General features: G+C 40.5%; 1 protein-coding gene across 2 annotated transcripts in view; it reads left to right on the forward strand.

Annotated features, from left to right (window-relative positions):
- The window catches only part of LOC121665262 (connector enhancer of kinase suppressor of ras 2-like), a 174656-nt gene that overhangs the window by 80864 nt on the left and 79002 nt on the right, over window positions 1–14790 (forward strand). For both annotated transcript variants that reach the window (XM_042029265.1, XM_042029266.1), the window contains exons 4-7: window positions 1979–2181; window positions 3435–3522; window positions 9892–9933; window positions 12369–12488. In XM_042029265.1, coding sequence (XP_041885199.1) covers window positions 1979–2181; window positions 3435–3522; window positions 9892–9933; window positions 12369–12488 — 453 coding nt within the window. The remainder of the gene's footprint in view (window positions 1–1978; window positions 2182–3434; window positions 3523–9891; window positions 9934–12368; window positions 12489–14790) is intronic.

The raw sequence follows: 14790 nt of genomic DNA on the forward strand, positions 1-14790 counted from the left end.
AGCAGTGACAGGTTTCCAGAGCTTTTATGCAATAACAAGTTATTGGGAGAGGGTTTTTTTCCTGCTTGTTTCCACGGGAATAAGCAACCAGGAGGATCTAGTTTATCATCCTTGTAATGTGTTGCTGAGTGTGCAGAATGAAACTCGTTCTGAGGGGAAACCAGGCCCTGCCCAGCTGGTTGATAGCTGGAAAAGGCATCCCAGTGCATCCACTTAGTCATCATCTTGGCATGAGTGGAAGTCGAGAGAAAAACAGAGCAGGGGAGGGAATTCCTTCAGAGCTCTAATAAAAGAAAGATTAGATGTGATATTAAACAGATGACACATTAATATCAAATACAGCTTGCTCTTTAAACTTTTCCAAAAGAGGATGGCTTTCTTTGGTGACACTGTTGCTAACTGTGCAGTAGTTGTTCTGGGAAAAAAGCTGAGGAGAGTTTTTTGTCATCTGTAGCACTTTAGTCTTGAACTGGATGGTCCAGCCCCCACTGACTGACCATGGTGCTTTAGCTGTGATATGGGCCTAACAGTGAAATTAATTCTCTCCCGGGTTTTTAAATCAAATTCTTTGCAGTCAGCTGAGATAGCAAAGTGTTTCATTCCTCATAGATTTCCCTCCAAGCTGGAGGCAAGGCCTTGATTTATTTCTCAGAGGTCCCAAGTGCCAGCTGTCAGAGGTCCAAACCACTTCACCAAGAGTTTGTTTGTGCTTTGTTTCCTTTCCATACAACCCCAGTTTATAAGTTTTTTATTGGTCGGTATAATTCTCTTTTCTGGAGTCAAAAATTATTGTTTCTAGTACAAGTATCCATGTTAGCATCTGTCAAGACACGTATTCTTTGCAATTCTTTAATCTCTGCTTTGAGGAAGAAGTTTAGGCAAAAATATTGACGTGTAGTATTCATGATCAGTCATCCTCTGTAACACAAGCATAGCTGAAATTAATAGTGGGCAATCAATTCAGACTCTGAGAGTTGATTTTGTTTAAATGCTCATTAAATTCTTTCATGTCCTACATCCTGTGGGGGCTGTCAGAAATCTGGGTTCAATTCAGCATGTTTGAGACTTTCTGTGTAACTTTGAATTATTTAATGTATTTGAGCTGAGATATCTCTGTGCTTGTTATCTGGGTCTAAGTGGGAAATAGGCCTGGTGATTAAAGGACTGAGACATGGATGAAGGAATGTGGATAAAGGATAAAGGGAAAAGGGACTTGTGTTTGGAAACCTTCAATTAGATTCAACCCTTCTCCCTCCATCAGAACTAGAACAATGGACAAAAATCCACTAAGAACTGTTAAATATGAAGCCCTGTCACTGGCTGGAGTCTCTGAGCCACAAGCAGCTGTTCCTGCATGTTCTCTGCTCAGACTCTTCCCTGAGCAGCCGTGGGGAGCAGGAGCAGCATGCCTTCGCTCTGACCTGGTTCAATGGTTCCGTGTTTCATTCCATGTGGGACAGCTGCTCTCCAGCAGCAGCAGGGTTCAGGAGAGGGTGTTCCTGTAAAAGCCTCTCAGCAAGGCCGTGTACCACTTTATTCCTGATCCACAGGGCAGGGGAAAGGGATGTTCTGCTCAGGTGAAGGTATTCCAAGGGCTGGGATCCAGTGCAGTGGGACTGCTCCATGCCGAGGTGACAGACACCCGTGGGCCACAGCAGGGAGGGGACAGTGCACTCCTCACCTGCACTTCCTGAGATTGGGACAGATCTTGAGGCTCAGCACATGGGATCCTTTTTGCCTGTCCCTCAGGGACATGGCTGGACACAGATGAGCCATGTTGGACTGTGAGTGCTGGTGGTAGCAGAGGTTATGTCACAGACTGGGCGCATCCCATGTGTCCTACCCCAAATACTCTTGTTTAATCTCGACCCAGGTATCCACAACCACCCTCTCAGCCAAGGCCAACCACGATGTTTCACTTCACAGTTTGGTTTGTGTAGCTGACCACACACTCTGTCAATCTTCTTCTTTCCCTCAGAATTATGGTTTGGAGACTGAAAACCTGAGAACTCTGTCTCACAAGCTGAACGCCTCGGCCAAAAACCTTCAGAACTTCATAACGGGTAGGAGGAGGAGTGGCCATTACGATGGCAGGGCCTCCAGACGACTGCCAAATGATTTTCTTACCTCTGTAGTTGACCTGATTGGTGCTGCCAAGAACTTACTCGCCTGGCTGGACAGGTAATTAACTGTTCCTCCATCCCTTGTGCATGAGAATAATTCCTTGGGGAGTTTTCTATTTGTTCTTTCTTTGCCTCTTGTACTCTTTTATGCTAATATTAAAATGGCAGGTCTGGAATTCTAGCTCTAAATTTTTACAAATTTGTCAAATATTGGAAGCAAAATTTAGTACCCTTCTCTGTCAGGAGAGTCTTAAAATTTGCTCTAGTTACCTTTTGAGATTCTTTCAGCTGGATTTCACCTGAAATGAATATTTCTGTGCTCTTCTCACTGCCGCACCTGGTAACATCATCAGAAATTTCAGAATGAAGGGCAAGGAAGAAGAGCTTGTGGAGTTTGAGCTGTCTTTCAGCCATCAAAAAGACAGAAAATCTGGAGTTGAGTAAATCAATTAAGAATGTTCAAAATAAAAGATAGTACTTGTCTGAAAATTAAATGTTCTTATTTATCAGGAGTAGGCTGGATATGTTAGGTACAGGTGTGCTGGTTAACGCTCAACAATCAGCCACTGGTGTTTTATATTTCTGAACCGAGAATTTGATTAAAAGCATCTCTGTGACTGTGGCAAGAGAGAAACAAAAACATAAATAGCAACAGAGCTTTTATGGCTTGTTTCTCTTTGGAGTTATAGCAGTAAATAGCTTTATCTGGAATCTGAATGCTCTGGAATGTATAAATGGCACCTTAGAAATCACAGTGAGAGTGAATCATCCTCCTTTACAGGATTTGTATAATCCTGGTGACATCTTCCTAACCTAATGCCAGCAGTCATATTCTCTCAGGCTATGACCTTGTCAGTTCTTATAAATTCAAATGGGGTCAGATTCAGCCAGAATTTGGAAAGCCTGAAGAAAATCTGAGCGTGCAGGAAGCTGTGACTAAGTAAGCATTACTGTGCTCTCTGAATTAAGGTGCTGATTGCTGCTGAGGAGTGATGTCATACCAGAAATGCCATCTTTTTAATGAGCAGTACAAAGGAAATCTGGGCTGCTTAGAGTTATTTGAAAGCTCCTATTTCTACTCTCCGTAAGAACAATAACTTCTGATGTTCTGACCAAAATCCAGTTTACCTCCTGCCTGCATTTTCTCTTGTTCCAAAGGTGTATATTACAGAAGTTGTGCGACTTGCTGCTGGAGATTAAAATGATTTGGCATTTCTGTGGTGTGGAACTGATCCCTATCTGACATATATCTGCTTATAGAGTAAGTTATGGTCCTTAATGCTGTATAAACCTGTCCTTCCCCTGTCCCAGGTCTCCGTTTGTCAGCGTGACAGAATATTCACTGCTGAAAAACAACATTGTTCAACTGTGCCTGGAACTAACAACCATTGTGCAACAGGTAGGAGTGGCTCTCTTCTGCTCTGAGTCCTCTTCACATCACTGCTTAAAAACTGCAATAGCAAAAGTAACTACAGCTTTTACATCACCAGAAAAGTTGTTACAGCATTACTTCTCTGTTCTTTCCATACTCTCATTCTCTGGGAGGGACAGGAAGATTTTTGGACTTTGGTGATGTTCCTGGATAGATTGAAGGACCCTGTGAAGTTAAAAATAATCCACTTTGCTCTTGAGTAGACAATTTCATGTCAGGTGATTTACCACCCTGCGAGTGTTGAACAAAAGGAAAGCGTTGAACACAGTGGGAAGCAGTTTAACTACTACTAACAGGTTATTCCAGATTAAAATATGAATGATCCAAAATGTTTCGGGGACAAATCCTTAAAATACTTACAAATATATCCAGAATCTGCACTGTGGCTTCTTCACTGAGAGGAGAGCCAGTAGCATGGAGGTTGTTTAGGGATGAACACGAAATATTCCTAACATTAAACCAACTAACTACAGAAGAGATCATGGTAGCAGCGCAATCATCACTGACCCTCATTAGGTAATTGTGACAAGGTACAGTCCACCAGAACATAAAAATAAGTTATCTGGTCTTTAGTTCTATATAATATATAGAATCATAGACTGTCCTGAGTTGGAAGGGACCCACCAGAATCATCAAGTCCAATTCCTGGCCCCACAAAGGACACCCCGACAATCCCACCCTGTGCCTGACACCCTTGTCCAAACATTCCTTGAAGTCAGGCTTGGTGCTGTGACCTCTATAATAATATAATAGAACAATAAAATAACAGTGTCTGACAGTGTCTGCCCCAAAGTAAGACAAGAGGTGACACACAGGTACTGGAAGACGGAGGGTGAATTAGTTTTACAAATATTTACAATGAGCCACCCCCCTTGTGAGGGGATAAAATATTGATGAGACAAAGGAGTGTTACTGGAATATGTGGAGAGGGCAGAGAAAAGGCAGGGCTGTCTGGGAGTGAATAAAAGAGGAAAAAGATGAAAGGGTTGTAGGAGGGAAAGCAAGAAGAAAGCTTATCTTAAGCTCCAGTTTTGTAGGGACTTTAAGCTGGGCCTGTCTCCAATACAGAGGATTTCCCTGCCTGCCTCTGTCCTGTGCTGCCACGGTTTTCCATGCACCCTCCCAGCAGCCCAATCACAGGACTCACTCAATTTCAAATGCTTTTTGGAGTAGTAATGGAGTAGTTGTTCTGAAAACTGTTTTTCCCCTCTGCTTCAATTTTATTTCAGTTCTTAGAGCTAAAGAACTAAGGCTAATAAATATGTATTTTACACTATTGTCCTTAATTTATAATGTTCAGCTTTATTCTTCCTGGGAATCTTGTCATTCATGCATTTTTGCAGCACAAAACAAAGATCATTTTTCTCTGTTCTTAGTTTAGAAATTCCTATGTCGGCATTTAATTATTTATGTATCTTTATTAAGCTTTTTCTTACGAGGTGCTTATAGCACTAGGCTATTTTTGATTTACAGACTAAGCAAAATGAACTTCTCTACAGTATAAAAACTTTGGATTCTGATTCTGTCCTTCAGCTGATACTGCATTTTGTTTGTGTGAGTTTGATTTTTCCCTGTGGTCCAGGTGAAAATAGAGTAATTTTGAATTGCTGTCTCCACTTCTGTCGTTCACTTCTCAGCTTTTGGCAGATGAAATTCTGTTCTCCTCTGCCAGCAATAGTTTGGTTCTTTATTTTTTCCAGTTCTTCAGCTCTAGTCTCAAAGCTGTCCTCCTTTTGACAACTTAAAAACAATCTTTTAGCATAAATTCCAAGTCATTCCAAGAAGAAAAATGCTTGGTTGGTTCTTCAGGTTACAAATCAAGTTTTGTCTTTTCTTCATCTTGTTGTCAGGTCTGACTTGTTTGATAGTTGTCTATTAAGATCTTTGATGTTTTATTAAACTTAGCACCAGAAAGAGCAGATAAAACCAAATCAGTCATAGAGAGACAGCTTTGCAGTCACTAAATCTGAGGAAAATTGACCTTAATGTGTGAAAGCAGAAATGTCTCACCTAAACAAGAACTGCAGGCTCAGCTGTTGGCTGGAATATGAATTAAAAGGCATAACTAATAGAAACCTGGGTCTCAGATCCTTTCAGATACTCCTTGTTTTATGAATTATATACATCTTAAATATCTCATTCAGCCAGTGTGAAAGCAGCAGTCAAGGGTACGGATTTGGCACATTAAGTGAGGAATATCTTCGACATTTTGTGCAAAATGAATGTGTTTTGTGTGCATAGCTTGCAGCTGCCACTCCAGGTGGATTTTCTTAACAGGGTTACCCTGTAACCTTAGTTTAATATAGAAAGTGCTTATGAATCTTCATGCTCAGATGTCCTGTGTGATCTGAGTGACATAACTTAGATCAAATTTATTTTAATGTATCATTATTATTTATGTACCATGCAAATGCAATGATGAATAGTCACTTGTTTATACAGTATCTTCACATGCTGGTTCAAAGAAAACCTCATTCTCTAATTTTAGAGGAGTTTTACAGCTATCCCTTTATGTTTGGAAATGTACTTTATTCTGCCCAGGTTTCTTAACCCTTTTGATCACCTTCACTAAGCTACTGTAAAAGAATTATGTCATGCAGAGAGCTGCAGAAACATCCTGATTTTGAGGTGCAAAGTCCCATCAAAATGTGTCTACAATATGCAAAGAAGCAGGCTAGAACAGAGCATTGAGATATTTGAACTCTGCTGACTTCACTTTGAGCTGCAGCTCAGTTTCAAGGTGCACTCACTCTCCTTCCTGCTCTGAAAAGGAATCCACCAGAATAACTGAACTAAATTTGGGGTTGTTCAGAGCACCAAGGCTGCCCTGAGGGAAAGACAACTGGAGGAACTGCAGAAGGACAGGGTTGGATTTTTGTTCATAAAATGCAGCCATTGGTTAATTTTTCATTGAGTAGGAAGAGTTCCCCAGTCCTAATGGCATCTGGGTTTCTAATTTTTCCTCATTATGTCAAAGATGCTTAAATCTGAGGTAGATGCTTCCAACACACTCATTAACCTGCACGAACAACCTTTCTCTCAACAAAAAGTCTCTATGTCTTACCAAAGGATGTCAGAACAACTCAGCCTAACTTTTTCCAACAAAAGCCAAACAAAATTTTGCTCGTTCTCCCCTTTCTTACTGTCTAATTAACCTCACTGAACTGAATTCAGACACCTTATAATGGATTTTTGCCCCATTTTTAGCCAAATACAGTGTGTTTTGGATGAAGCCTGGCTTTTCTGGTTTTTTAAAGCCATCTGGTTTGCACTGCAATTGACAGGAATTGTTGTTTCTTAATAACTTCTGTACCTGGTGTAAGTTTTAAATTGGCCTCACCTGAGAAGGTGGTTGGACCAGATAACCTCCAGAGGCCCCTTCCACCTGAATTATCCTCTGATTCTGCAGCTGCCATGCAAAACCTGGGTGTTATTTTCAGTTTGAACTTTGCAGACTTCAGCTTCCAGCCCTTCCATCTTATTTTGCTTGCATTTGCTAAAGAAAATTTCATCAAACATCTGTTCACTCTTTTTTAAAAATAGATTATGATCAAGTCTCTACCTTTGAACCAAGTAAAATGAGTCAGTTCAGTGTATTTGCCGTTGTAGATTTGCCTAATTCCAGAGCAATCTCTTTCTTTCCAACGTGTGAATTTCAGAAGTATTTAATTTTGTGCATGCAAGCAATGTATTTTGAAATATCCCTTTGTCATACCCACCACTCAAAGACTGCTGTAGAATTTTCCTACAGTGTTGTGGTGGGGAATGCTCCTTTATAGGGTCTCAGTTTCTTTTCAGTAGTTGACTTAACTCATGCTGTTTTATTGAACTAAGTTAATGAACAAAGTATTTTAAATTTTTTAATGTGTTAGTTAAGTGTCCTCAAGAACTTGCCATAAAACATTCCTTATGGTATCTGCAAATTCCTGTGGCACTTGCATTTTTTCCTTCTTTCAGAATTAGAAATTAAAATTTTGAAGAGGGTGTGGGTGGGCACGAGCCCCACTGACCTTTTCTCTTTATGAATATGCAGAAGAGCAGTTTCACTTTACCAGAGACCAAGGTGTGCTGTACCTTTCAATTTAGGATGTTCAGGACAGTGCAGACCCTGCCTGGTTTGCAACACTGCTGCTGTGACTGGTTTTGTAATTCCTGTGTTTTATCCTTTTACAGAGGGGAAATAGAACACAGATATTAATTTTAAGGTTATTTTAAACTCTAAGAAGAAATATCTTTATCATGTCATCTTGCTACTGGAGAATGTAGAAAGAATGTGACTATAACTATTATTTATTTTCTAAGAAAAATAGATCAACATTCTATAAATGGTACTCCTGGAAGATTATTTTTTTAATGAGATCCCTAGTGCATTGCTATGTATCAGAGAAAAATAAATCAGAAGAATATTGTGACCTACATATCTCAATATTTTAGTATAACATTGCAAGTGGTTTTAACCTCTCAGTTAAACTAGTCTGATGTATTTAAAAAAAAAGTCAATATGCATCTATTTTGGAAGGAATCCCAAAGCCATTAACATTTTTCATGCTAATGTAATCTTGAATGTGCAACATAAGTACAGCTAACATTAATTCTGCTCTACAAAACAGTAAAATTTCAGTTTTACTATACATACGTCTTCTATTCTTTGACCTGAAGTAATTAAGTTTGTTCAGAGGGAGGCTCATATTGTATTTCTAGCACAGAAATTAAAGGAATAATTTAGACAGGAACATTAGCTCTGAAGTCAAGCTGGAAGCCCTGCTGTGATCATTTTGTTCTCCTGGTACGTGGAGGGTTAAAAGGAGATGGCAGATGAGCTGTTTGAAGTGTGCAAAACTTGCAGGAAAAACTGCCTTGGGCATTGCCAGCCAAACTGACTAATTGAATTCTTTTTTGTGCTCTAGAAAATAACAGTATGAATACAGAGGAAACATCAAAGGGATACTTGACCATGAAATGCTAATATAATTTCTTCTGTGTTTCTTGGCGCTCCCAATCTTCTGATTTTGACTTCCTTATTCTGTAGCAATATTCTTTAAGCTGTAGTCACTTAGAAATTAATTTCTCCACCGAAGCAGCAGTCCTCCAAAATAAATATTGACCTTCAGAGCTGAGGGAGGCGCAGTTCCCTGGGCTGAGGGCTCAGAGCAGCTGCCTCAGATGGGCTCAGGGGCAAAATCCTCAAAGGGACACCAAAGGGAGGAGGTTTGGGAGCTGGATGGGAACAGCCAAGGATTTGGGCTGCTGGAAAAGGGGAGCAGAGACCTCCGGAAGGTGTCCCAGCCCAAGCTGAGTGTCCAGAGTACAGGGAATGAGGGGGTTGGAATTTTGTGGGAGTTCTGAAGCACTTTACTCTGGTCCCTAATATATTAAGATCCAGTAAAAAGAGGAAATCTTGAGAACTATAGGGAATCTTCAGCTGTTTGAAGGGATAGCACAGAATATTCTGAGTTGGAAGGGACCCACAAGGTTTATCAAGTCCAACTCTTAAGCCCATACAGGGATCAAACCCACAACATTGGTGTTGCCATCACCAGGCTCTGACCAGCTGAGGGAATCTGAAATTACTTGAAGGGATATTTCAGGTATTATCAGTAAGTTAAATTTTACTTGAAAGCTTATTCAAGGAAAAAAAACTAAATAAAGAAGACGGGTTTTTTTAACCTCTCCCATATCTTGCTCTGTAGAAAGCCTTTTCCAATGTGGAGTAGCACTTGGAGAAGGATTTAATAATTTCCCAGCATAATAAGGGGAGAGGGAGCCTGGCCGGGGGCTGAGGCCAGGCCAGGGCTGCCCTCGGAGGGGACCAAGACTTGAGGGGACCCTGTTCTAATCTCACTCTGCCTGGAAGAGTTCTTTTTTGTATTTTCCTTTTTATTTTATGTTTAGCAGAATATAGCCTGAGATTTGGAGTGTACCTGGCAGGAGGAAGTGGGGCAGAGCTGTAGGGGAAGGTTAAAACTTTGCCATGGCTGTGTCCTGATTTCCAGAGGGTGGTACTGAGGGAACTTCCCTTCCCTCAGTATTAATAAGCAATAGATCCCTTTTAGCAATTTGTATGGTTTGTTTCATGAAAGAAAAGCAGTGTTTTAGCCCCTGTAATAGCCCTAAATGAAAAAGCAAGGTAAGGGTGATGCTGAAATTATGGACTATAATATTGATTATTCTTAAAATGATAGATAAAATAGAAAGATGACTACTCCAAAAGTAACATGTAGTAAGGTTTATCAGGAATATGTAAGAGACTGTTAACAGCATAAACCCTTCTTTCATTTCTTAATAGGAACTTTAATGTGACATCATTTAATTGGTTTTTTTTCTGTTTTACCACAGGATTGTACGGTGTATGAAACAGAAAATAAAATTCTTCATGTGGTAAGTAATTCTGCTTTGGTGCTCTCTAATCTTACCCCACACACTTAAATGATTCTGTAAAAAAATAAGGCTGCTAGAGGAAAATAAAGTTCCTTACTCTCTGGCATAATTTCTGATGAATTATATCAGTTGCAAAAAGCTAAAGTTCCCCCCACAGTAATGCTCTCTGTTATAGCTACAGTCAATTACAAAGACAAAATTATTGGTTTAGGTTTAGAAGCTGCACAGTATTCTGGATGGTTAATATTCCTGCCAGGATTGCTGGTGTGGAATTCCAGCCATCACATCCATAGATCACTGGTTGTCAGACTGAGCATTTTGTGCCTTCAGCACTCAAAAACATCTGATGACAAAGGGGAATGGAAGAACCTTATTCAAGATTATTGATTAGATATTGGCCTTTAAGTTCAAACACTTTATATTTTCCTGGTACCAGCACGGAAAACCTGTACTGACACCGAGATAGAGTTAAAGCCTGTGGTGAAAGGGAACTCTCAAAAGATTTACAAGTTCAGATAAGCTTTTGACAAGCGCTGCCCAAGTGCCTGACTCTTTCTTTCCTCTTTTTTTCAAAGCCTTTTGCACATACTCTGCTTCCAGTGGGGATTAAAATCTGTCATAAAACATTGATGTGCTGTTAAATTTAGAAAGCATGCAGTGACTTTTAGAAAAAATAAAGCTTACTATTGCAAACCAGGGTATGAATAGAGCTTTAAAAAGCACCTGATACCTTCTGGGATTTGGAGTGCACACACACACATATATACACAACTTTTAGCCCACAGTTCTAACTGTGGCAGAGACACCTTCTGTAGACCAGGCTGATTTGATTGAAAACTTCTTTGTTGTTTATTTTACTAAAATAAAAAGTATTTTTATGACACTACTCTAAGGTTAAAGCATTACAGTAGAAAGTGCTCTCTCTGGGATTTAGCCTGCATCTAATCTGTAACCAATGCTCTCAAATTTTGAGGCGTAAGGACGGTTTTCTGTTGGAAACTTTGATATTTGAATATGATTTTTTTTTTGATATGCCAGTGATTCAAAAGCTGGATCAAGGATGTGCTCACACACAGTGCACCCACCACCCTGGATTTTTGAGTTTCTCCATCTCTTCTGGGAGAAGATGAGACCCAAAATTCTGCTCAGGGGTTCCGGCCCCGAGCTGAAACTGCTTGAAATTATTTTGGTAATGGTGACCTTTAGCTGCAGTCACACACACCTCAGTGGGATGCTTTTCATCTTGCAGGTGATACAAAATCTGGATGCCACAGCCAGGGCTCCAGAGCTGTCCTTGGATTTCCAGATGAGTAACTTCACAGTGAATGGAAATACAACCTACAAATTCAGGCAGTTAACTTATTCATTGTGACAACTTTATTTGTTTAACTTCTATGGATAGTGTCAAATGAGATATTAGAAAGCCTCATGCTTTTGCGAATGCCTGAAACAAAACTTCCCTCAAGGGATTTCACTGGAATTTGCTATAATTAGGAAAAATGAGAGTATAGTCCCCAAAGCAAAATAGATGCACACAGCACAGCCCCGACCGGAAACCCATCCTGAGACTCAGCTGAATGAATTCTTTCACATTAGGTTCAAACGTTTTTAGGCGTAGCCTTTTTGAAGGAGTGCTTTGAGCAACACACTGAAATTTGGGAATAAATCTCTCCACGTGAATGTTGTCTGAGAGTTCAGCTCAGCTCCTCTCTGACCCACAAACTTTGCTTTCACAGAGGGGTTTAATCTGTCAGACCCACAGCTACTGTCCATGCAAGGGGGCTCCTGCTTTGAAGGTATTTGTGTGGATTTGCACCAATATTTTGAGATCTTTAGCTGGAAGACAGGATAACAAAATCATTGCATAGTCATAGTGATGTGGAATATCAGTTAAAGGATATGTTCAAAGATGCATAAGAATTTTACTTCAGGGAATGGGTTAACTAAGGCACTTCTCTGCCAGGGTAATTTTTAACAAAGGAAATTTTCCAAGTTGTAGAGCAGAATTCACCTAATTATCACAGTTGGCAGGGATGATGTCATCATTCACTAGCCAAAATAGGTTATTCAGTTGCATAAGATATTTATTTTTACATGTTTCACTCAGCTCCCATTGTATTTATAATCATAAGGATAAAGTTCATTGGGTTTGTTCTTTTGTTTTCAAAGTGCACATAGTTGGAGTGGAGACGACAGTTTACAGATGCAGATACCCTTCTACAGCAGAACTGCACATACAAGTACATTTTCTTGACATTTATGGATATTTTCCGTTCCCTTAACCACTTGCTCTTGACTTTCATACACCTGTAGTTTTTACAATGCTACGAATTAAAATTATCTGTTTATTCTTGGTTAGTTCTGAGAATAAGAACTTCTTCACTTGTAGTTCCAGTTTGATACGAGGGATTCTATTGCCTTGTTTTTCTTTGTAGTGTAAAACCCTGTCTGGGATTTGTGACCACATCATTTCGCTCTCATCTGATTCTCTGGTGTCCCAGTCAGCACATCTTGAGGTCGTTCATCTCACCAGCATTATGCCCAGTGAGGGGTTGGTAAGTAGCAAAGCAGTTTAAACTTTAAACTCTTAGAATGCAGAGCACGAGCCTCAGTTCTTTAGGGTGATTTGGGTTTTGAGTTTATCAAGAAACCAAAATGTATTTTTCTGCAGTGTCCTAATTTTTTGGTAAGCTGAATCAGATTTCTAAAGGTGGTTTAATTGACATTTATCTAAATAAAGGGATTGATTTGGGGTTTCTTAAATTAAAACCTGTTTTACCTAGGGCATCACGTGCAACTGTATGAGCAGTTAAACCTGTGATCCTTTGATAGCCAGATTGCAGTGTTTGGAATATACTGAAATAATCCCCAAATGCAAACACCTACAAATAAAATTAACTAATGTCATTAATGTTCTTCCAAAATGATCAGTGGAAGGTTTGTGTCTTGGACTTGCATAAATGTAATTATATGCCTCCCTAACTATCAGTTCAAATAAAACTTCCAGAAGTATCATCCCAGGAGCAAAATAAATCCCTTTTATTTGTAAATTGTTGCTCACTGAGCAGCCTGGTTGGATGGCTCTGGACATCCCAGCTGCTCTGCATTAGTGATGGGTCACAGCAGTGAAATGTTCTGCAGAGATAGTTTCATAGTTATTTGGCTACAGCTTTTAAATGTTAATGTACTGATACATTTTTTTGGACAATGGATTTTTGTGACAGCTCAGTGGTCAGTGGGTAAAGATTTCTGTCCCCCCTCTGCAGTCCCTTACTTTACAACCATTTGATGTTGGTGGGCTGTAGAAACGTAAGGATTGTGCTTGGGAACCTTAGATCCCAATAAAAGCTGGAGTGGAAGGTGGCACTGTGGGCACTGGCCTGTTCTTCAGGCTCTCCTCAAGAGCCAGGCTGCTTTCCCCAGCACAACCTCCTAGACTGCCCTCAGCTGCCTTCTTAGAATTGTTTGTATTTTCTCCCTACAAGAAGAGTAATTCAGGAATGTTGTTTCTGGGTTGAAGGAAGCAGTTAGAGGAGGAAAAAAAGGAGGAAGTGGGGAGTGGAATTGGCAGCCATGAGGCTTATCCGCAGAAAATCCCATAACTGACAAATCAAAATCCATTTGAGTGTCACTCTTCACCTTGTGGCATGTTTCCTGTTTGTAATTCAGCGTGATTTACAGATTTTAAATTTCTGTTAGTTGAGACACTTTGTATTATTTTGACATCTTCCTCTTTGTTCTGACATTGAATAGCGACGAACGTCATATGCAAATACTGTCAGAGTTACAAGGGCATAATTACTCTGAGGTATGCATATTAATCTGAGAATGACATATTTTAATAACATGAGGGGGTGTTGTGTGACTGCACAAGTTTACTTTATTCTTAGGCTGATTTAGTCAACAAAGAACATTACCACAGCATAAACCACATTCAATTTTCATTCCGTGGCAGCGCAGATGCTCAGCCCAGTGTGTAATCCTGAGCACAGATACAATTTCCTTGCTGTGCTGCTGCATCCTTATGGCCAAACATGTTCCCTTTATGGCCCAGTTTCCCCTCTAGGTCTGATTTCTGGGTTAGTGTAGAGTACCCCAGAAATACAGGTCAGTACTTGTGCAGGAGATACGCTGTGAATGTCCCAGTGCTTTTGACTTGCATTAAGATTACTACACCCTCCAGGCCAGCACTCTGCATGGCTTTCCTTTCCATGCAGAAATGTGATGTATTTCTGCTGGTCTAATTAGGGGGAAGTTCATTATCAGTGCTGGAGAGGAGGTGAACACAGAGATGCATTTTCCTCAGAGATGCTGGAGCACAATAAGCAGGGCTTGGTGGTGCTAATGCTTCCCATGCAGTGATGCCTCTGGATCTAGGACAGAGGGGTAGACTGGTGGAGGACAGGAGGAGTGGAATCTACTCCAAAAATAGCCTGTCCTGTGGGGAACTGAGACTTCCTGGTGTGCAGTCTGAGGCAGGTGTCTGTCAGGAGCTCTTGGCAGGAACTGCCTATAAAGTGTTGGAGTGTGATTTAAACTCTGGAGTGACCAGGATGAGAGTTATTGGCTGAGATGTTGGGGCCTTTAATGTGGTTCACATTCCCCTTTTTTCTGGTAGGACTTGAGGCAGCCAGGACCTGCTGGGATGATCCTGGTTGGGTGGATCTCAGGCTGGAGGAGCCCCTGTGTGGCTCTCCGTCCACAACGTGCCCATGAGTTAAGATCCAGCAGAAGAGCAGTGAGTGGGCACTGCTGACAGAGGACATGAGACAAATACTGCAATCAAAATTGCCTGACAATTTCTCCTTTTTTTTTCCTTTTTTTCCTTAGATGAAGTGAAATCACAGTGAATGAGTG

The sequence above is a fragment of the Corvus kubaryi genome, unplaced genomic scaffold, assembly GCF_017639235.1.
Source record: "Corvus kubaryi isolate FWS band 111438036 unplaced genomic scaffold, C.kubaryi_AGA036_p1.0 37322, whole genome shotgun sequence".
In the NCBI taxonomy this organism is placed as follows: domain Eukaryota; kingdom Metazoa; phylum Chordata; class Aves; order Passeriformes; family Corvidae; genus Corvus; species Corvus kubaryi.